Source organism: Sinocyclocheilus grahami, unplaced genomic scaffold, assembly GCF_001515645.1.
Source record: "Sinocyclocheilus grahami isolate Dianchi unplaced genomic scaffold, SAMN03320097.WGS_v1.1 scaffold758.1, whole genome shotgun sequence".
NCBI lineage: Eukaryota > Metazoa > Chordata > Actinopteri > Cypriniformes > Cyprinidae > Sinocyclocheilus > Sinocyclocheilus grahami.
In genome coordinates this window covers 251183-272627 of record NW_015505937.1, presented here as the reverse complement: position 1 = coordinate 272627, position 21445 = coordinate 251183, and the positions used below count along the sequence as shown (strand labels likewise).

The following is a 21445-nucleotide window of genomic DNA, read 5'->3' as shown; positions in this document are numbered from 1 at the left end:
TGATTAGTGTAGGTATAAAAGTGTTTCTCTAAAATGCTATGGCATTTTGCAGCAGAAATCAAGATTTTTATTTTCACAAAAGATGTCATTATCAAAATGTCAAGAGATTCTTTTTCACACAACAAAGCTGCATAATTACCGCTGGCTGTCAAAGTCAACTGCAATTTGCTTGGTTTATTAAAACATTTTATAAGAAAGGTGAGAATTAAATTAAAGACTGAGACTAAATAAAAGACAAAAAAACTGAACCGTGACTGTCCTCTGCTGGCAACATATCCATACTTCAGTATACTTTTTCATGAGTAGAATGCAGTGTGGAGCTGAAGGCCGGCTGAGATCCAGATGAACACATGTGGTTAATGATGATGATGATGACAGATATCAGATTACTGCTGCTGCTCAGAGGTTTCAGCAGAGCATGTGTTCAGTTCACCTCACAACACTGCGAAACACAGCCAGGTGCAGCTCTGATAAACCGGCTGCTTTCTGACAAGTTTTAAGTCAAGGAATGTCCAATCTCATTTTGTAGCCTAAGTGACCTTTCTTTCTGTTTTAAAGATATTTTCTTTGAATTGTTTGACTAGCCTACTCCAAAAAGAATACAGGAAAATATAACTTGCTTAATTTGTGTTTCTTGCCAGCTAAATTTCAATTTCATTTCAAAAATCTGGATCGAAATTTCTCTTTTCTTTACTCAAAGTTGATCTAGACAAGTATATGGAAACTATCCAAAGCTCTGATAATACTGAAGCAGTGAAAACCGCACGTCTGTGTCCTCTTAAGGTGTACATTTTTATTTATTTGTTTGTTTGTTAACCTGGCAACACATCCCTTATGAAAATTAATCATGGTTTTACTACCAAAAAAAAAAAACATGGTTAGTTGCTACACTTTTACTATGATAAAACCATCATGGTTAATTTTCTTCAGGGATTTGTATTTGTGTATACTTTCTTTCTTCTGTCTTTGTTTTTAACCGTACTGCCTTAATGGTTTGTACCATTTAATAAAAAAAAGGAATCAGAAAAAAAGATTCACAAACCCTCTCCGAAGTCCCGATCTGAATCGGAAAAATTTACGAACCCGCTCCGAAGTTCCAATCTACAGTAAATCAAATGATTTGCAAACCCGCTCTGAAGTCCGGATCTGAATTAAATAATTCGCGAACCCACACCAAATTCCTGATCTAAATCAAATGATTTGTGATCCGCGGTCCAAAGTCCCGATCTTAATTCACGAACCATCATTGCAGATTGTAACTTCGGAGTGCGGATCACGAATCATTTAATGATTCACAAACCCGCTCCGAGGTTCCGATCTGAATCTAAATATTCACAAACCTGCTCCGAGGTTCCAATCTACATCAAATGATTCGTGATACGCACTCCGAAGCCCTGATCAGATGATTCGCGATACGCGACTGAAGCTCCGATCTAAACCACATTTTTTGTGAACCGGCTCCAAAGTCCCGATCTAAATTGATTTGCGTTACATGATTTGAAGTCTCGATGTGAATCAAATGATTCGCGATACGTGACCTGATTAGAGCGCTTTGAAACAGTTAAAGGGGTCATCGGATGCCCATTTTCCACAAGTTGATATGATTCTTTAGGGTCTTAATGAAAAGTCTGTAACATAGTTTGGTTAAAATTTCTAAATGGTCGTATAAAACAACACCGTTTTTACCGTCAAACACAGCTCTTTTCAGAGCACGCAGTTTTCTTGCATGCCGCTTTAAATGCAAATTAGCTCTGCTCGTTCCGCCCCTCTCTTCCGAGCCGCTCTCTTAGATGGTAAACTTTAGCCGCATTCATCGTGAAACTTGCTAACTAGCACGTTATTAGGAAAGGCGATTTGCAAAGATTCATTAAAAAAACCTTACGCTCACTTCATCTGTAGGTGAAGCTGGATCACGAATGATTTGCACGAACATAAACGCATTTATGTATATCGGGGCGCATTCCCTTCAAAAACAAACTAATCCACTGCGTTTTCAGCGGCTCAGATGTCGGGAGTAAATGACGACTGCTATGTTCATTATTACATCCAACAACAGAACACCTCAATCGCTCAGGAGCCATTCTTGTCTACATCTGCTCCGGCGGTGAAACAATGGAGGACTGATAACAGTCACTCAGGGCGGGTCTAAGGTAAGACGCCAGTCCAGTCTGTGCTGAAACGCTGCTGTCAATCAAACTATCGTGGGAGGGGCCTGTTTTTGTGACGTCACACAGACAGGCATCTGAGATCGGCTCGATTTGAGAAAGGGGAAATTATTTGATGAGATAAAAAAAAAAAAACTGGGTGGATCTTTGTGTACACACACTGCCAACACACATTTCAGTTCAAACAACTTGTAAAAGTGCATGTCGCATCCGATGACCCCTTTAATCAGTTTGCGATGCAATAGTTTAACTGATTCGGCGTTTCGTGTTACCCATTACTAAGCATATGACCCGTTTCATAAGAAATATCTTAATTTGTGTTCTGAAGATAAACGAAGGTCTGAGGGGTTGGAACGACATGAGGGTGAGTAATTAATGACAGACTTTTTGGGTGAACTATCCCTTTAATTTGAATGTGCTACATTTGTTGCTTTGCTTCACTGCCATTTATAAGTCCTGTGGCCTCATGGGATAGTAAAGTGTCCATTGAATGCATACTTTAAGTAATAGGTAGTCTCGGTGGAAGTAGTAAGTCATCCGGGTACTTTTCACCAATTTTTTCCGGAATACTATGAATTCAGACATACTACTTCTTTTGGTGTACTTTTTTCACACAATAAATAGTAGGGAAGAATTTGACTTGGGACGCAGCTAAAAAATTTTACTCATCATTTTGTTCACATCTTATCTTTTTTTTGTGAAGAATATTCACTTTTCTTTTTAAAAAGACAATATATCACTGTATTTTTGATTCAAAAACATTTTTATTATTACAGATGTATCACATTCACGCACACCAAAATAAAAAATAATAAGACAGGCAATTAGGTGTAGACATACCGCTTATAGATAGATATAAAGATATTTTTTTCCTCTATGCAGACCGAGAGAACAAGATAAAAGAATCTTCTCTAAAACCAATTATTTACAAAGCAAATATTGAATATTATTATACAGTGCGTTTTCTTTGTTGTGTGTACTTTCTGAATTCTGGAGCGGAAGGAATATGGAATCACATGTTTCAAAACCAGAACACAGAAATTAACGACTCAAAGTGCTTTATATTCATGCAAAGGCCAGTATTAAACAGCATGAACGCTGGAATAACGAAATCATTAAAATGTCCCGCGTTCAGATGGAATTACAGGACGAAATAAGCTCACTATCAGTAGCCGAACGAACGCTTTACGCCAAAACAGCCCACAGCAGAGATCACGTTTGGTTGCTCTAAATTTTGCACGTCCGAATAAACCAGAAGCAACACAAAAGCAATTAAAACAGCAATTAGATTCTCCTCAAGTAAATGACTGAAGCACATAATCACCCGAAACTCTCTTGACGATCAAAAACACTCTACAAAACACACTCGCACTCACGTTACCCAACTTATAGAAACCACGTCATTTCATCTCAAGGTTACAGTACTAGAAAGTCTGAAAAAGTGTTATCACGTACACGACTTTACTCATATTTACAATATCATTGGCAAAATAACATCTCTCTCTGTCAATAATTCAGTAATTCTTCTTCTCTCAGAATAATCATAAAAATGTCACCAGCACCCCTACAAAGACAACAGCAGCCATTCAGAAGATACTCGAATGAGAAACACAAACACGTCTAGTGTTCTAGTTCAATACTGAGTGTGTTCATATATACTGTGATGATGAGGAACAGCTTCAGGACTTCTAGAGACCAAAAAACACCAAAAACATGAGGTTCATCGGAGCTGAAGGTTGGCAAACATGGTCTGTGTCAATACTGAAACATGTCATTCCCTTAATTCACACAAACAATATTAAAACACAATCAGAAAGCTACCAACCAAGAAGATCTAAATGAAGACAATAAAAGAGCGAGAATACAAAAAAGGAAGAAAGAAAGTGTGTGAGGTGTGTTATATCTTTCTGGAGTCTTTAGTTTCGAATAGCTTCATCCTCTCCTGTACGGTCAGTCCCTCCTTCAAACTCTGAAAAAGAAAGAGAGAATGCCGAGATGAAAGAATTTTGTGATTAAATATAAAAATAAAAACAATTCTTTAAAGACTTCAGTTTGCACACAGAATACACTGTGTACATCTGTACACAAAATTGCACTTTCATTAGCAAAATTCAACTTTGATATCATTGCTAGCTGAGGCCATAAAGATGGTTATGGTAGATACTGAAAAATTATTTTAGGTGAAATTAGTCACATTTACGAAAAATGTCTAAATTTGATGCCAGTATAATTTTGAATTAAATTATATTTGCTGCTCTATTAAAAAATACATACATACATATTCTCTGCTGTATATGATAGCCTAAATTAAATTGTAATGAAAAAATAACTAAAAATAAAATTCAGTAATTTAATCTAAAAATGCTAAATATAAACATAAATAAACAAATAAATGAATAGTAGACTGTATGTAATGTTACAGAACTACACACTGCAAAAATTTTCAAGTTTTCAAATTCAATGGCCAACATAATTTCCAGTTAAATTATATTCTCTGTTGTAAATAAAAGACTGTCACAAAAAGATGCAAACAAACACACACAAAACACACACACACACACACAATGTGTACAGTGTTCCGTAATTCACACACAAAAATACTTGGGCTGTCACTTAAAAAAGAACAAATACAATGAAACATTTACCTTTTCTAACATGTACCATTTACATTTATCATCCGAGGAAAAAATGAGCATAAAAATAAAAGAATAAATACATACATGCATTCAAGAATTTGGTCTGCCATGAACAATCCAAAAAATGGAATATATATTGACTTTTTGTAGTTTATTCAATGATTTATTCAAATATGATTTATTTTAATCGAATGACAGCCCTAATAAACACAAGTATATCTCTCTCAAACACTCATATACACAGAGTAACATTAAACAATCACACAACCAACATCATTTTCTACATAAATGCACAGGAATATCAATAGAATCAATGGATGACGAGTGTATATTTATGAGACAGACAGACGGACACACTTTGACCTCTCACCTTTGACCTGACCCCACGTATCTGTTTGTATTTCTCTTTCTTCAGGAAATCTGGGTTACTCTTTGACTTCATAATGTCTGCAACGGACACAAATAAAGAAAAGAAAATGTTTCGTTTTTGTACACACTCTTATAGTAAAAAATTTGATGATGTTTGGCAGTTATCTGAGATGATCAAATATGAAATTATCTGCATTAGCCAATAACAGAAAACAGATTAACATTAACACTTAGCAATTTTAATCTACATTTCTTTATTTTTTTTAATAAATCAATTAGTTGACTTTTATTGTGAATATTTATATTGTGTAAAACAATTATAATTGTATATTAAATATTAAAATAATACAATAAAACAAATTAATAATTTGTTTGAATTCAGTCTATGTAAATCTCATTTGCTATAATTAAACTGAAAATCAAAAATGTAATTCTCCAGCATCAGCAACTGAATAATTGTGCCTTTTTGTCCTTTTGTGCACTATGGAAGAAAAAGTCACGCAGAGAACATGAGGGTGGTTAAATGATGAGAGAATTGTCATTTTTGCATGAATTATTCCTTTAAATCTCTCACCGTATCCGGCAGTAACGCCACTTCCTTCAGCGTCTAATTCCCCAAGAGCTTCTGTAGCAGCCAAAAGTTTCTCCCTCAGCTTGTTAATGTCACAGTCAGCTTTAGCTTTGACGATACTCAGCTCTGTGTAAATGTCCTTGTACTTATCCGAAGCATACTTCTTATCCTGAAACACATATTTGAACGACATTGATTTGTTCAGAGAGCAGTTAAAGAGAAACACATGTACAGAGCGTGTAAGTGTGCGTGCATATTACTCGAAGTGCCGACTGCAGCTCGTCTTTGAGAGAGTTTATTTCCTGTTTGAGGTACTGGATCTCTGACTCCTTCACTCGCAGCAAAACCTGCAGCAAAGCAATGTTTAGATGTTGTGCATGATGACTTTACACGATCTAAATTCAGATGACAGTTGGTGCTGTACCTCCAGTTCATAGATGTCTTTGCCTTGTGTCAGAGAGGAAGTCGATTTGTCATCGCTGATGCAGGAGTGCATTCTGGTGATCTCCTCATTCAGACGATGATTTAGTTCCTGTAAACATAAACCACACAAGTTTTTGTTTATATGATGGTGGGAAAAGTTATTCGCTTCTATCATTCTTAAGGCAAGATTATACAGGCAAAAACGTTGCACTGGTCAATTTTGAGATTTTGGCTTTTCGTAACATGTCTTCAGAAAACATCCAAAATACACATTTAACACTAGAACCGCCACGGGGTCAATTTTACCAGTGGCTGTTTTTCAAATGTACATAACAGATTTAAAATAAAACATTCAAGTCTCCCAGTCATTGACTTTTACTAAAATGATGTAATTTACAATCCAATGTTGTTAAAAATTATTTAGATAAAACCAGATTTAAAAAACGGGCATTTATACCTATAAGCGTCAGCGGGTTAAATTTACCTGCTATATAATGCATGTAATTTGGCGCTGTCATATTCTTGCCGCTTATGTTTTAACTTTGTACATTTCTAGGCAACGCTTTTCACTGACTGATTTAGCGGTTATCAGTTTAATAAATAAAGTCAAAATGACAAAAAAAAAAGGCGATTTATGGAAGGTAGGTATTAGAAACACTAAATGCCATGAGTGATGGAGAGTCTGATGGTAAGTTATGCGTCCTGGGTCGGCTCAGCATCTGACAGTGATCCAGATATCATATTTACATGTTTTAGCCTCACGTTACTCTAATTGGTCAAACCTTGGTTTAATTATTGAATTTTTGTCTTGCCCTATCGTTTATTGTTCGCTACTGTGTTGCTATTCTAGTCTGGCTGTTTCCTGAAGAAAAATATGATCTATGATGGCTATTTTTTTGATTACCCAAAGTTTAATGGTGTTGTTCTCTTATTCAAATTATAAATGATATAACTAAACAAATTAATAAACATTTAGGTGAAGCTGTGCGCTTGAATTTGTCATCGCATCATCCTATGCAGTGTGGTGAATTATTATTGCTAATTATTGTCTATAGGCTATTTTAGTAATTTAAATAGCATGGGTTATCTTAATAGATTGATTAATGACACTGTATTTTAATATTACACCACCCAAATATTTAGGCTACTACCTTCTAATTTCCGTTGTCAGTGCAGGCTTTTAAAAAAAAAAATTTTTTAGCTTAGGCTACTGATCGTAAATGGATTAGTGTAGCCTGAATTAAAAAGTCTTGAACATAAAACAACAGGATAAAAATATAGTTGATGACTAGACATAATCATTTCATGACTCTAGACACGTCTTTGTGAAGACAGTGGCATAATACAGTGAAATAATATGTTCTTTAGCCATATAAATAATGTTGTCATGTGCGTGGGTAAAATTTTCCCACTGGCCCTTTTAGGTATACAGCGACCCCTGGCGGTTCTAGTGTTAAGTGTTTATTTTATTGCACTTTATTTTTGCATCTGTGACCATGTGATATTTCAGTATTTCTTTTTTTAAAAATCTGCAAAAATGTCAACAATTCTGTGTTTTTCTGTCAATATGGGGTGCTGTGTGTACATTAATGAGGAAAAAAAATTAACTTAAATGATTTTAGCAAATGGCTGCAATACAACAAAGAGTGAAAAATGTAAGGGGGTCTGAATACTTTCCGTACCCACTGTACATTAAGGCCATTTACTTCAGTAGCATTTACATACACCAACTTTTACAGGTTGATTCCCATTAATATGTTGAAGGTTTCTACTGAAGGAGTTTGTTAATATATAATTTGCCTAATTTTATCCAACATTTTATTCCTAAAAAATGGTTTAAATGCATTTTATTCTGGCTGCTGATTAGGTTTTTCTGATTTATGGAATAATTAAAAGAGATCCTCCAAAATCATCTCTGTAACAACCTTTGACCCTAAAGTCATCAAAATGAAACATTTTGAACAATGCTTCATTTGCATATTTTAATAATAATATTACACAACAATTGTAATACACATTTTTTTTGCAATCATTAAGGTAATCAGTCAACTGGGGAAGTATGGTGATATCTACTAGTTTGTACTTCATTTTACTGGCCTTAAATGAAGATTTTCAAACCCTAAAGAAAACTGTATTTTTATAAACTCGTAAATTATTAGAAGACATTTTATTTTCTTTATCATGCTGTTCCTCTTAGAAAGCTCCTGGAAAAATGTTCTTAAAGTTCAGGTTGACCTGGTTGTGTATATGCAGTTTCTGGTTCTCTCGCTGGCACTGTCCCAGTGCCTGTCTCTCCGCTTCCAGCGCTTGAGCCAAATGTGCGTTTTCTAAACATTTCTGAGAATACTGCTCAGACAAAACCTCCAGCTCACGATGGATAGACTGCAACTCCTCTCTACATGGACGTAATGTAAAAAAAAACATGTCAAAACTTTTGCTTTACCATTCGCTTAGTAAAAAGCATCAGTGAATAAAAGTAGATCTTCCTAGTGACTAGTGAATGTTTTGTCTAGATAAAGTGATGTTTGGCATCTTACTCATATTGTCTGCGCAGCTCCTGAATGTCTGCGCTCACGCCGCTCATCTGCGACCGCTGCGATTTCTCCAATTCCTCGCGATGAGCATTTTTCATGGCCTCAATCGCTGTGCACAAAACAACCTACTGTGATGCTTCAATTCCATGACATTAAACATTCATTATAGAGCTAGATATAATATCGCATTAAACATTACACACTTTAATTGGCATTCACACTGACAGCAGTTTGCAGAAACAAACAAGCCATAAGTAATTAACTTTCAAATTTGGAAATTGATGCATGTGATGCATTCATTACCAGCAATAGTGGCGTTTGTTTCCTCCTCCAGCAGTCTTTCTTTCTCCTCCAGAAGTTTCCGGATCTCTCGCTGATGCTGCCTTTGGATGTCTTCGATCACCTTCTGATGCGTCTCCTCCATCGCTGCAAATCCACGCTCGCATGTCGCCTGCATTCCACATAAAACATCAGATCACATATGCAAACAAACACCAAACAATCTACTCCAGCAGGCTCTTTACTAGGGCTGGATATCTGCAATTGATTCCCTGAATCGATTCAATTTGGATTCAGATTCAGTTCATAACATCTTGGCTTGATGGTGGACGAAGTGTATAATTTGCTCCGCAAAGCCAATTTTTTTTCACACTTTAATAGTCAATTTTGGAGTCTGTTTATGCATTCACAGAAAATGCAGAAATTAAATTATTTTAATCAATATAGTCAAATTGTAGAAATTCAGAAAACCAATGTCTACCCAGCCAGACTATCTACAGAGCTACGCCAACTATGGTGTTCACATATTTAAACATTTATTTATGTGATGAGAAATGAAAGTAAGCACAGAGGAGTTGAAGGAAAGCAGCATGATCGACAGGGTTAACTAGAGAGCATTCATGCATTCAAACACACACTAACACAATGCTAAGCCTCTAAAAACACAAGGTGTTTTTGAACAGAGGACGTCCTCAGTAAGCATAGTAAAATTATTTATGATAGTTTTTTCTGTAATCACGGTCATTTGTACATTCGTTGTGTGTGCTCAAGACTCCAAGTGCTGCTAACGTGCTCTACAGCATAGGAAAAAGGGAAAAGCATCATGGTTATGAGGCTACAGGGTTGCAGTGGTCATCTCAGCTTTATTTTCAAAACTCCAAGAAGCATAAAACCACTTGATATATATATAATAAATATACATATATATATATTTTTTGGTGTAGGTTTGTAATTTGAAATGTGTACTGTTTCTGAAACTTGTATAAACTAATACAATAAGAAATACTCAGCTAAAACCACTGCAACCAAATCTAACAGTAACAACCTACTGAGGGTCCTACAAACATGGCGCTATAGCGGTGAATGGGTGTGACATTAAATTTGAAATGTAAAAGGTTAAACCTTGAAGCTGTCCAAGTCTCGCTGGTATTTCTCCTTCAGGCTGGTCAGATCTCCATCCAGTGGTTTCTGTTCCAGCTCCTCCCTCATGCTGCTCAACTGCATTTCCAGCTCCCGGATTCGGAGGAGTGACTCCCTGCACGTTACCTGATCAGTTCCATCCCCTTCCTCCATGGGACATGCTTCGGCCTCATCTTTGTTCTCCACTTGTTCGCTCCTCTCCTCCAGCGAGCAGATGGTCTGGCTGTAGCATTGTTGTAGCTTGCGGAGGTCCTCTCTGTTGGCGTGTTCTAGTTCCTGAACCTTACTCTGAAATTCCTGCTCAAGTTTTCGAATTTGCTCCTTATGCCTCAACTCTGCATCTTCCATTCCTAGCAGCAGGGTCTCCAGCCTGTGTTGGCTATTGGCGGCACGCTCCATTAGTTCGAGCTCTCTGGTTATCTGCTCCTGCTCGGCCCTTTCCATCTCATCTACATGCCTGCTCTTGAGCTCGTCTTTCTCCCTATGAAACGCCTCTTCCAGCTGAGTTAAATTCTGCCGTTGCTCCTGGAGCTCCCTGAGCTTATAGGATAGTTCTCCCCGAAGCATGTCGTTCTCCTCCTGCAAGGAACTGATAGTGCCAGTGAAGTTAAGATGTTCTTTCTCCAAGCAGCTCTGGTAGTGCCTTTGGATGGCTGCAACACTCTCAGCATGTTCCTGGACGAGCGCTGCCATGTTGCGGCTAGTCTCCTGGCAGAGAGAAAGTTCCCTCGTGTGACCCGCTCGCAACCTGCAAGCAACATATGCAACCTGTGCCTGCATCAAAGCTTCTCGCATGCAAGCGGCGCTGGAGTCATCATGCCACAAACTCATCTGGATGGCATCCGCAAGTCCAGAAAGTGAATTTGTTTCTCCTTCCTCGCAGATCCTCTCAATTTCCTGAGAGAGACTGCGGAGGGCTTTTGCTTGCTTTTTGAGCTCAGCGATGAGATTTTCCCAGCTCATTTGCAGATGCGATTCTGATTCTGCGCTATGGGATAGCATGCCGCCTGCTAAATGTCTGCGGACAATCTCTGCCGCTAAACTCTGAGCTTCCTCAATCTCAATCTGCTCCATGTAGGGGACAAGTTCAGGAGGGGCGATGTCACCAAGATGATCAGAATCACTTTGGGTCATACTCTCAATGTGAGCGCGTTTTGATGCGCTAACAGCATCTGTCAGAGCCATGTCCCTTTGTTTCAAGGTCTCATTCACCTGGAGCAAATCCTTTTGAAGCTCATCTAATTTTTCCTGGAAATTCATGGTCAGATTCTGAAGCGAATAGGCAAGCTCAGCACTAATGCAGGCGTTCTTGATGACATCCTGTGAAAAAGCACTATTTGATAGTTTACTCGTCTCGAGCTTGTCCACCTCTGCTAAGAACATGGTCTCCAGCAAAAGTTTTCTTGTAAGTACATCAGCATAAACAACTGAGAGACAGCTGTTGCAGTTCTTCTTGATGTTTTCGGCATCCTTGTGAATGGAGTTCATGGCCAACATAATATCAGAGTTCAGGTCTTGCAGAGAGAACCCCATCTTCTCCAGAATCTCAGCTTCAAAGGTTAACGTTCTGGCAAACCGCATTATACCTTTCTGCATTAAATGCACATCTGGTGCATCAAAGATCTGGCACGACTCATACAATGTGCTGCCCTTCTTCAGGTACATGGTGGCGCAAACCAGCCGTTTCTCTACTTCTGCAAGAGTACAAATGAGAGATTCATCAGAACTGGTCTCTTTCTGATTGCTGAGAATTTCTCTGACTCTTTCTGTGCAAGACTCTACTAGTGCCAATGCCCTCTCATATTCCTCACTGTCCTGCTCACCAAAAGTCTTGTTGAGGAATTTCTGACTGGGTTCATCCATTGGTAATTCATCACAGGTTTTAGTTGTGTAGTCCTCAATGGTAGATCTGGTGTTCAGGTGTTCCTGAATCACTGAAAGACCGGGCTGGTCCCGTATCTTCTCTGTGAGGTTCCTGAGCTTCTCTTCTGTGGACAATAGCTTGGTTTCCAGAGCATGTATAATGGAGATGAACTTCTCTGGATCTCTACACTGCTGGAATGAACTGTCACTGACTATACCGATATCTTGGGTCAGGCTTAGGTCATGCATGTGGTCTAGGCTCAGATATTGTGTCAGATCCAAAGATGTATTTTCTGTCTGAAACTTGTCTGCTCCCTGGGACCGGTGATAGGATTGGCACTGAATAGTGGAAAAGCGAATCCTCTGGCGCTTTACCAATGACATTTCCGTCTCGGAGCTGCTTCTTGCAAGCAGGAGTTGGGAGGTGCTTGATGATGAGGAAACATCATGTTGCATCTCTTTCAAACCGTCAAGCAGGTCTTCCTGCGAGCGACAACGTCGCATTCTGAGATCTGCATATCCGAGTCGCAGGGCATTGAGGTGTTTCTCCAGCTCAGCAATCCGATCCTCTGCAACCCCCAGTTTTGCCTGAAGCTCCTGTTCCACTTTACGGGACTCTACCATTCCTGGATAGTCACGCTCCATTTTGTAAAGAAGTTCCTCTTTTTGCTGTAAGCAAAGTTCTGTTTCTTCTAGACTACTGCCTAAGGCAGCCATCTTGATGAGGGCCTCGCTCAAGTCCTGCTCCTTCTGCCTGATTAGCTGCTCGTACATTTCCTTTGTCTGCTTCACTTCCTCTTCCTTCTCTTGTAGCACATGACTTATCCTAGCAAATTCTTCTGAGACACGCTCATACGAGCTCTCAAGAGAGTGATAGTCTGTTTCCACCGTCGTTAAACATGCCTGTTGCTTTCCTACCTCTCGGTTGGCCTCTGCAATCTGATTGAGGAGTTCCTGACAGCGGCAAGTAAGCTGGTCACGTTCCTCCTCCAGCCTCCTCACGCTCTCTCGCAGCATTTCCACCATATCCGCCTGCGCCTCCAACTCCTGCTGAAGACGACGAACTTCCTCCCTGAGTCCCACAGTTTCCATCCCGCCGCTCCCTCTCAGCAGTGCCTCCACTTGTTCTTGAGCCTCTTGCAGTTGCTCTTCTATTTCACGCCTCCTCTCTTCGGATTCCACCAATCTCCGGGTCAATCCCTGCCGCTCCCGCTCGTGTTTCTCCTCCAGGCTTCGTTGCTCTTTCCTCTCCCGCTCCTCTCTCATATTTTGAGCTTCCTCCATGGAAATCAGACGTCCCGTGGCCTCAGCAAGTCTCTCCTGTAGCCTCTGAACCTCTTTGTGCTGGTCCCTCTGCAAAGCTTGCTTCTGCTCAAGCTGTCTCAGTTCCTGGTTCTTCTCTAACAAACTAGCCTCGACTTGCCGAAGACGTTCCTCACTATCTCGCAGCTGCGACCGTAACGTCGTCTCATTTCGGACCCATTCTTCCTCACGTTCTTGACATCGAACCCGCTCGATTTTTAGCTCGCTACGCATTCGTGCCACAGCCTGCTCACTCGCTACAATATCTGCCATGGCAGCCGTTAGCTTGTCCTCCAAGGCCTCGATCTCTGCCTCATGGTGTCCTATTATATCTTTCGCTTCGCTGTAGCTACGCCGCAACCTGCTAACTTGATGATTGGCCTTATCCTGCTTACGTCGCTGGGACTCCAGCTCGGACTTTAGATCCTGGTTCAGCTTGCTGAGTCGCTGCCATGGTGCTCGGTGAACCGAGGTAGACGCTGCACCAGGCGAAGGCTTTGCAGCGGTCGTGTCACTCTTTAAGAGATTAAGAGCAAAGTGCAATTAGTAACAGGAAGTCTTCTCTTTTATGGCCACAGACATGATGCTCAACATCTTCTGGGCTGTGGCTGGGAACCCTGGAACATTTGGAGTTACATTTCTGAAGTTACATACTTACTCAAGCTTTCCACTGTGCTTTTTCAAGATGACATCAAAGATGGAAAGAATGGTGCTCAAAAATGAGGGAAAAATGTGAACAACACAATTAAAAAGGGAAATAAGTGATCTAAAGAGGAACTACGGAATGCAACTATGAAATGCAACCTTGTGTTGATGGATAATACAAATGGAACTGTACAGAAAAAAAATACAAGAGGGAACAAGAGAAGGAAGAAGAAACTAATGGAGTAACACTACACCAGATTATTATACAGCAACTAAAGAAAAATGAAAAACAGAGGAATTGTACCACCATGCAAATTATGCAAAGAAGTAAATGACATGAGATGAAACAGATACAAAGCTAAACAAAGAGTAGAAAAGCACAGCCGAAAGCTTGTCAGATGTTGTTATCTTCAGCAAACTTGTGGTTTGGTTACAAGAATTTTAACCAAAACCCAGTCAGAGCCCAGGGAAAGAAAGACATTGCAGATCAGTTAGTACCACTCATGCGGTTTCATTAATACCCCAAAAATTATATTAGTATTGAAATAAAAAAGCAAGAGATTCAAACACAAACACTACAGAAGATTTTGATTTCTGTTTATTTTCTGACTAGGTTCAGTTGATCTGTTTTGGTACCTGCAGTACGTATCCTTCCCTGGCACTCTGTTCTCTTCCACGGGCATCCTGAAGTTGCTCCTGTAAGATGCTGTTCTGCTGCTGGAGTCTCGCCAGATCCCTTTGTGCCTGACCTAACTGTGGACATCAGAGGAAGGCAAAAAGATCTGAAATTATATAATGGTCAGAACTGACCTGAATGAATAAATCAAGAGAAATCTAAGAAGTCTGTATCTGCACATACTCATCAACATTTTAAGATGAAAAATTAGGCAAGAAATAAATACTGATGTTTCTTACCTCTTTTTCCAGTGCAGGGGTCAGCTCTGCTCTTTCTCCAACAGGTACATTTGAGCTGCCAGTGATCGGTACCTGCTTTTCTTCTCTGACGGGTGTTGTTTCTACCTGATGCCACCTCTGCTCAATTTCCACTTGGACATCAGAGTTTCTGCGGGCCGTGCTTTGACTGTCGACTTCCTGTGTGTCTCTGGCATGGTCTACATCCATTCTCACCTGTTCCTGTGGCACTTTATGGGGGAGCTTTGATGGGGGCTCCGCCACCGTTGTCGCATTGATTGTGCCTGCTTTAGGTGCCATCTGATTGCGGTGCATATATTCCTGCATGACTTCTTCATCTTGCTGTGGCAACTTATCAGTATGGCTGGTGGTAGTAATCGAGGATGACGTCTGATGAGAAGAGGTGCTAGAGATGGGAGAGGAGTCCCCAGAGGAGGTGGAGGAAGGAGAAGATGAGATCATTACTGAAGTGTCTGCCCTCTTTATTGAGGGTTGTCCGCTCTCGTTTTCCTGTCCTGGGCGGAACTCAGACCAGTCAAAGGTTTTAGACCGTCCCTCGCGCTTGTTGACTCGACTCTTACGGTGATCGGAAGTAGGCACGGAGTCTGTGATGTCCTCGTGCGACTTTTTAGCTTCAACTACAGAGTTGTTAGAGAGTTGCGAAGAGTCAGAAGGTGGCTGGATGTAGTTTTGCTCCACTTTTGATCTGGTTCGCTCTTCTGGAAGGGAACTGTGAGGCAAGAAGATACTGAATCAATACACTAAGTATCTAAATTGCTAGTGGTGTTTGCTAAGGCAAGCATCACAGCTACTACTTCAATATGCATTTTTTCACAAAGCATTGTGGCATATGGCATTGTGGGGAAATCTGAATTATTCCTTAATTGTGACATAACTGTACCAAGATGTGTTGTGAAACAAACAAAGTGTTAAAGAAAAAAATGTGCTACAGCTGTCGAAAAACACATACCCAAACCGCTGAGGACAGGATGGTTTGATTAATGGTTAGTAGGGTGAGGAAAACCATCTGGTCATTGCATGGCATTCAACCACTGTCAAACATGTCGGTAAACACTCATGTGTGCCTGCGCTGCAGGGTGCGATCTAAAAATGGGCACTGACGCAATGCTATTTTTTCATCTCCTTCAAAGAAGCAGCTGGTGTAACATCACAAGAGATGGAGAGACACTGGCGAGTTGTGAACATCAAAATGCGCTGTACCAGCCTAACTTGACTATCTGCCAATAGCTGCATTTAGTTTTAATGCACTAAATTCTTTCTTTTAACGAAAATCTTACTACAAAATCTGCCTTGTTTTTCAATTGGATGATTTTATTATTGGATGATTTTTTATTACTTTTTGGCCTAAAATAAAAAGTATCATCCAATAATAGATAACTGACAACTTTGACAACAAATGACTTTAGCTTTGTTAAATGTCCCAAGTTTGTTAAATGTCCACAATTAAGAGGTTTAATTTAGGTCTATCCAGTGTGAAGCTGACAAAATGTCCATTCGTTCAGACAGAATTTCACACATATGACTTAATCGTCTCGCGTCTGGTTAGCATGCGGTGTGAAACAGCTGGAAAATCAAATTAGGCAAACGTGTTAAATACATTTAATAAATTTAATGCTGTTAAACGGTCTCAAAAATTAAAAGCCCAAAACAAAACATCAACACCAATATTGTAAATACACTGGCCAAACACACAAAGCGGTGGTGTAACAACTCCAAAATAACCAAGCATACATTGCAAAGGCTCTTCTACTCTATTTATCTCCATAATTGTAATAACACCATTAAAAATACTAAATTAACAGCTCCATTATAAACAGAGCAAACAACACAGGCAAATGGGAACAGGAATTATTGACATAGCAGACAGAAGCCAGAACATCATGAAAGCACATCGCTACATTCAGCTCAGACATAACAGCAGACACACACACACACACACACACACACACACAGAGGTTAGAATAAGAACTGGAAATGCCAACCTGGGCATAAGAACTGAAAGTTTCAGAGACACGTTTTTCCTGTAGCCGGAGCAGGAAAAACACAAGAAAAGAAATTATACATGTAAGTTAGGAACAGAAGAAAAGAGAAATAATTACCAAATAAAATTTTAAAAAACAGTGGAGTTTGAGGAACCATTTAGGAGACAGAAAAAAAAAAAACTCAAGAGGAAATATGAAAGTTGATGTGCTCTAATGCTTTATGGTAATTATGTAATGTTTATGTAAGGTCTGCCATTGGACAGACAAACAAGTAGTCCCACTCCAAACTCACAGCATTAGTTGAGCCAGTGTTATTGTTATGCCAGTCGAATAGATTGAAAAAGCCAATTATTGTCAATAGAGGTGCAGAAATGACAGACTTAACCTTTAACATAATATAGTATATTCTAATTAATTCAGAGGGAAGTTTAATGTATAAATCTTTGATGTTCTCTCCTTTTTTGTGCTTTTCACACTAAACATGATGTAGAAGCTTACCGTGTGACATCAGGAGCAACGGTGGGCCGCATGTTCTTCAGAATGGCTTGAATCCAGTTCCGACGTATCCCAGAGGTCATAGCAGACAGCGTGAATAACCCTTCCTTACTCTGAGAGGAAGACGAGGACATGAATGATAAGTCGAATGATCAGATCAGTTAACAAATGCATGACAGTTAAACAAAAAAGTTTAATACTGATATTGCTGTTCAATTACAATACAACTGTAAATCCACGTTTTGACCAATGAGTTTCTATAGCTGACTTTTCCAGGCATGATTGGACAAGGATTATTTAAAAAAAAAAAATGTTGTACTATATTTTTTTTTAATAGCTTGCAAACAACCAACAATTTCCATGATTTTGTGACTTATTAAGCTCAAAATATTTTAGATGCAAAGAAATATAATGTAAATATTATTTATATAATACATTTTCAGAGCATAAAAATAATATTAATTACAGGAAATCCGATTTTTAATCATTTAAAATATTTTTACAGGCCTAGAAATCACTATTCCTTGATATTTCTACTTGCTGCGACTGTGGGACACTATAAATTACAAAAGAAATAAACAAAAGCGTGTCACAGTCTCACATCCTTTTATTCAGAAACAATATTATTCCACAAGAAACGGTCCAATCACATACTTGAATAAAAGTGATATACAGCTCAAGTGAAAACTAAGATCAGACGGGAAGAGGAGTTTCAGACGTGAGTTTAGCATTCTGTATCCAAGGCATAAAGATAGCAGGCTGAAGTTATATTTACAGTTGTTATTCATTTCTTGACACTGACGCCCCGCTGTTCGTCTGTACACAGAGACGGCCAATGCTTTCTGCTATTTCTGACATCTCTAAAATAACTTTAAAAACAGCACCGGGGAACCTACAGTTATTCGCCACCTCGATGAACAACACAACATCAAGTACATTTCAAAAGCTTTATTAATAAAATACAGGAGCATGCAAAACCAGCATTTGTAAATGTAAACTACTGCATTATTTTTTTACTTCTTCTGAAGTCTAAGTGGTGCTTGCCTGTGCAAGACTTGATGCCAGGATGTTAAGGTGTCCTGAATGTTTTTCAATGCACTGCTAGGGTGTTATGGGTGATTGCAAAGTGGCCCATATCAAAAGTATCCATGTGATATTGTGGTCTCTAGATATGACCTGGGACCCTAAGTTAATGTATGTATTTTTCTGCATTGACCAGATGAAATTTCGAGTCAAATCTCTTATTTGCAAATTATAATCCACTAATGCCAAGTATGAATTTTATAGTAAAATTGTTGTTTGAAATAAAGCCATTAATTAAAATTGTAATAAGTGATCACTATCTGAAAAATTGTTTAATTTTTATATTAAAGACAACTATTTGATATTTTAAAATACATCTATTTTCCACATTGTGAAGTCAAAAGAGTCTCAGACGAGCGTCAGATTTGTGGCATTGGACCTGCAGGCTGTTATTTCATAGGGATGTGATGATGTCACAGCTGCTGACAGATCAGGTGACATTAGTGATGAAACAATGCTTAGTGAGGAACAGCGTCAGGGTTACAGATAACATCACCACAGCTTTATTTAGGTGGGAAAACATACCACTGCAAACCTACCAGACATATTTGTCTAGCATCAATACCTCAAGAGCGCAGGGATGGGTGGAAACATATATTGCAGTATGAGATATGGTTAGCTAAAATAGTCCTGTCTGTTGCCCTGATGTGGTTCAGTAAGCAGTTTTGGTAAATACATATACATTTGGTATACATTTCTGGTATTTACACATTATACCAGCCCTACTGCACGGTCTTTATGAGGTAAAATACAACTGAGACAAAAAAATAGCATCACTCACAAGGATTTGGAAGCCATAGTTCCTCTGAACTGGGAATTCGGTCACATCGTAGCACGTGGACAGATCGACCTCTCCGTCCAGATCAGCGGCCTGAGAAACAAGAGGGACATTGTTAAACAGTCACATGATCAAAAAAATGAGTTTAATGGCTGATGAAAACACGTACCTCCTCAGCGATGGAGTCGCGGTAGAACCTCAGGCTCTGATCGGTCAGAACAAACCAGTGTTTCTTCCACTGATAGACAGAAGCAGAACAAACCTTTTGAATAACCTCCATATTAAATATTCAAACATCACTGAAGCACAAGGACATCAATTCCTGGTTTGGAAAAGCTCTTTGAAGAAATCATTTTAGTCTCACCAATCCATCTTCGTACAGTTTGGTCATCCATCCTTTCTTAAAGTTCAGGAGGTCCGGCTGAAAAAAAAAAAGATGAAATTAATAAACTACCAACATTAACAAAAAAAAACAAAGTGCTGCAATAAATGTTTTTAAGCAGGGACTGTTTATTTAAAATAGATTAAATATTCAATTGAAAATGTTATTATTTTATTATGTATTTTAAAAATCTAATCCAGTTTGATGCTCATTCAATTCAATGCTATAATTCACTGGAAATTATTTACATTAAAAAAGTTATTGTGTTTCATAAATGAATCCAGATGAGTCTTGCTCCATATTTTTCAGATTTTTAAGTATATTTTGCCTTTTAAATACAATTTATCTTGTAGCCGGTTTATTTGGTTTAAGAATGAAAACTGTTTTTCCACATGCCAATAGAGAATTTTTTTCTGAACACAGCCCATCAGAAAAAAATTATCATATCTTGCCATATTTTGTCTGTAAGATTATCTACTTGCTATATAAAAAAGGGTTTGGGAAATGTTGTTTTACATTTTTTTGCATGCATTTAGCAACATATAAACACCTTTGAAAAAGACATTAAGAGTTAACATATCTTAAACAAACAATAATGTAACTCATTCATTAAATGTGCTAAAAATCAGTACAACATAACTAATATGGAAAAGAATAAAACTGTATATTCAAAAGAATCTGCATTCAAAGTTTGCCTCATAAAACCACCACCAAACACAGTCAGAAGGGTCCCGCACAAATACAGGCAGTGGTACCTCACAACGCTGTATACAAACTAATCTACAACCCCTCTACCATCTAATGCACGCGTTTAGAGCAGATCCAGTCGGGCTGAGATCACACCCACCGGCCGTTTGCTAGTTAGCCGTTAGGTTCACAGTACCTTAGTCTTGTTGAGTTTCATCTGTGACCTGTTCTTCACACGCTTCTTACTCACATGCCGTCTTTCTGTGTGTATGAACATGAATCTGTGTTCTCATGTGTGTGTGTTTGGGCATGTGTCGGTGTCTCTGGTCCTAACACTCTGAGCGAATGCTATTTATAATCGGGGGTGGTGTAGTGGTTCTGGGTTGGGTTTGCATGAACGAAGTACTAACAGCTGAAACACACAGACACTCTTAGACAGCCCTGCAGTCCCTTATAAATAATTATGTTGTCTTCTTAAGAGCAATTAACTATAGAAGCATATTTTATAAATACACTTTAGTTTATATGACACTTCCATACCTATTTTTATATATATATATATATTTTTTTTTTTAAATGTTGCATGTTGCATGAGGACTATGCAGTGCGATTTTTAATTTTGTATGTAATACAGTATAATTCTAACCAACAATGTAAAGGTGAACTATTTATTGTGAAAATCAGAGTTTTGCATCTTAATGAAATACAGCAACACAGAAAAGGAAAGCTGATCCAGATGTCAGATGGCCATGTAAGTCTTCGGTCATGCGCATCAGTCTTCAAAGGCCCCCTTTGGGACTTTTACAATGTAATGTACATTAAAATATTTCTGACTAAAATCATACATTAAATGAATTTAGAGGAACAAAAGACTACGACGATGATACTGAATGATGTGGCAGCATTTGAAAAGAAACTCGCCTTATTCTTAATGAAAAAAATGACATTTTCCTACATTCACAAAATGTACAATATTTTTTATTTGATTTATGTACTATGTTTTAATTCAATTAAAATGAACAATTTCTTTATTTAAAATAATAAATCAAAATTAAGAAATAAATAACTTTTATTTGATTTACTATATTTTTAATTCAATTATCCCTTAATATTCACCTACATAAAAGTTCAATTTTGTTGTTTATAATTTAATAAAATTTAAAAAATCTAAAATCCTA

General features: G+C 38.4%; 1 protein-coding gene across 2 annotated transcripts; it reads right to left on the bottom strand.

Annotated features, from left to right (window-relative positions):
• Nucleotides 1–2951: 2951 nt before the first annotated feature.
• LOC107561118 (trichohyalin-like) lies at nt 2952–20485 on the bottom strand. Of its 2 annotated transcripts, XM_016245472.1 has the most exons (17): nt 20464–20485; nt 19563–19619; nt 19368–19436; nt 19202–19291; nt 17341–17450; nt 16843–16881; nt 14843–15569; nt 14564–14680; nt 10100–13798; nt 9002–9149; nt 8702–8807; nt 8400–8559; nt 6166–6273; nt 6002–6088; nt 5745–5910; nt 5172–5248; nt 2952–4134 (listed from the first exon to the last, which is right to left on the bottom strand). In XM_016245472.1, exons 1-17 carry the CDS (start codon nt 20482–20484, stop codon nt 4063–4065), a joined length of 5853 nt encoding a protein of 1950 aa, XP_016100958.1. In that variant the 5' UTR covers nt 20485; the 3' UTR covers nt 2952–4062. The 2 variants fall into 2 exon arrangements, with proteins under 2 accessions (XP_016100958.1, XP_016100959.1); XM_016245473.1 differs by lacking the exon at nt 16843–16881.
• Between the last annotated feature and the right edge of the window lie 960 nt (nt 20486–21445).

Excerpts from the sequence above, each read along its gene's own strand:
- LOC107561118 (XM_016245472.1), bottom strand. The coding sequence starts at position 20,484 with ATGAAACTCAACAAGACTAAG. Across the intron at positions 19,292-19,367 it reads GCGACTCCATCGCTGAGGAG|GCCGCTGATCTGGACGGAGA; the intron begins GTACGTGTTTTC and ends CTTGTTTCTCAG. Across the intron at positions 5,249-5,744 it reads TGGCGTTACTGCCGGATACG|ACATTATGAAGTCAAAGAGT; the intron begins GTGAGAGATTTA and ends TGTCCGTTGCAG.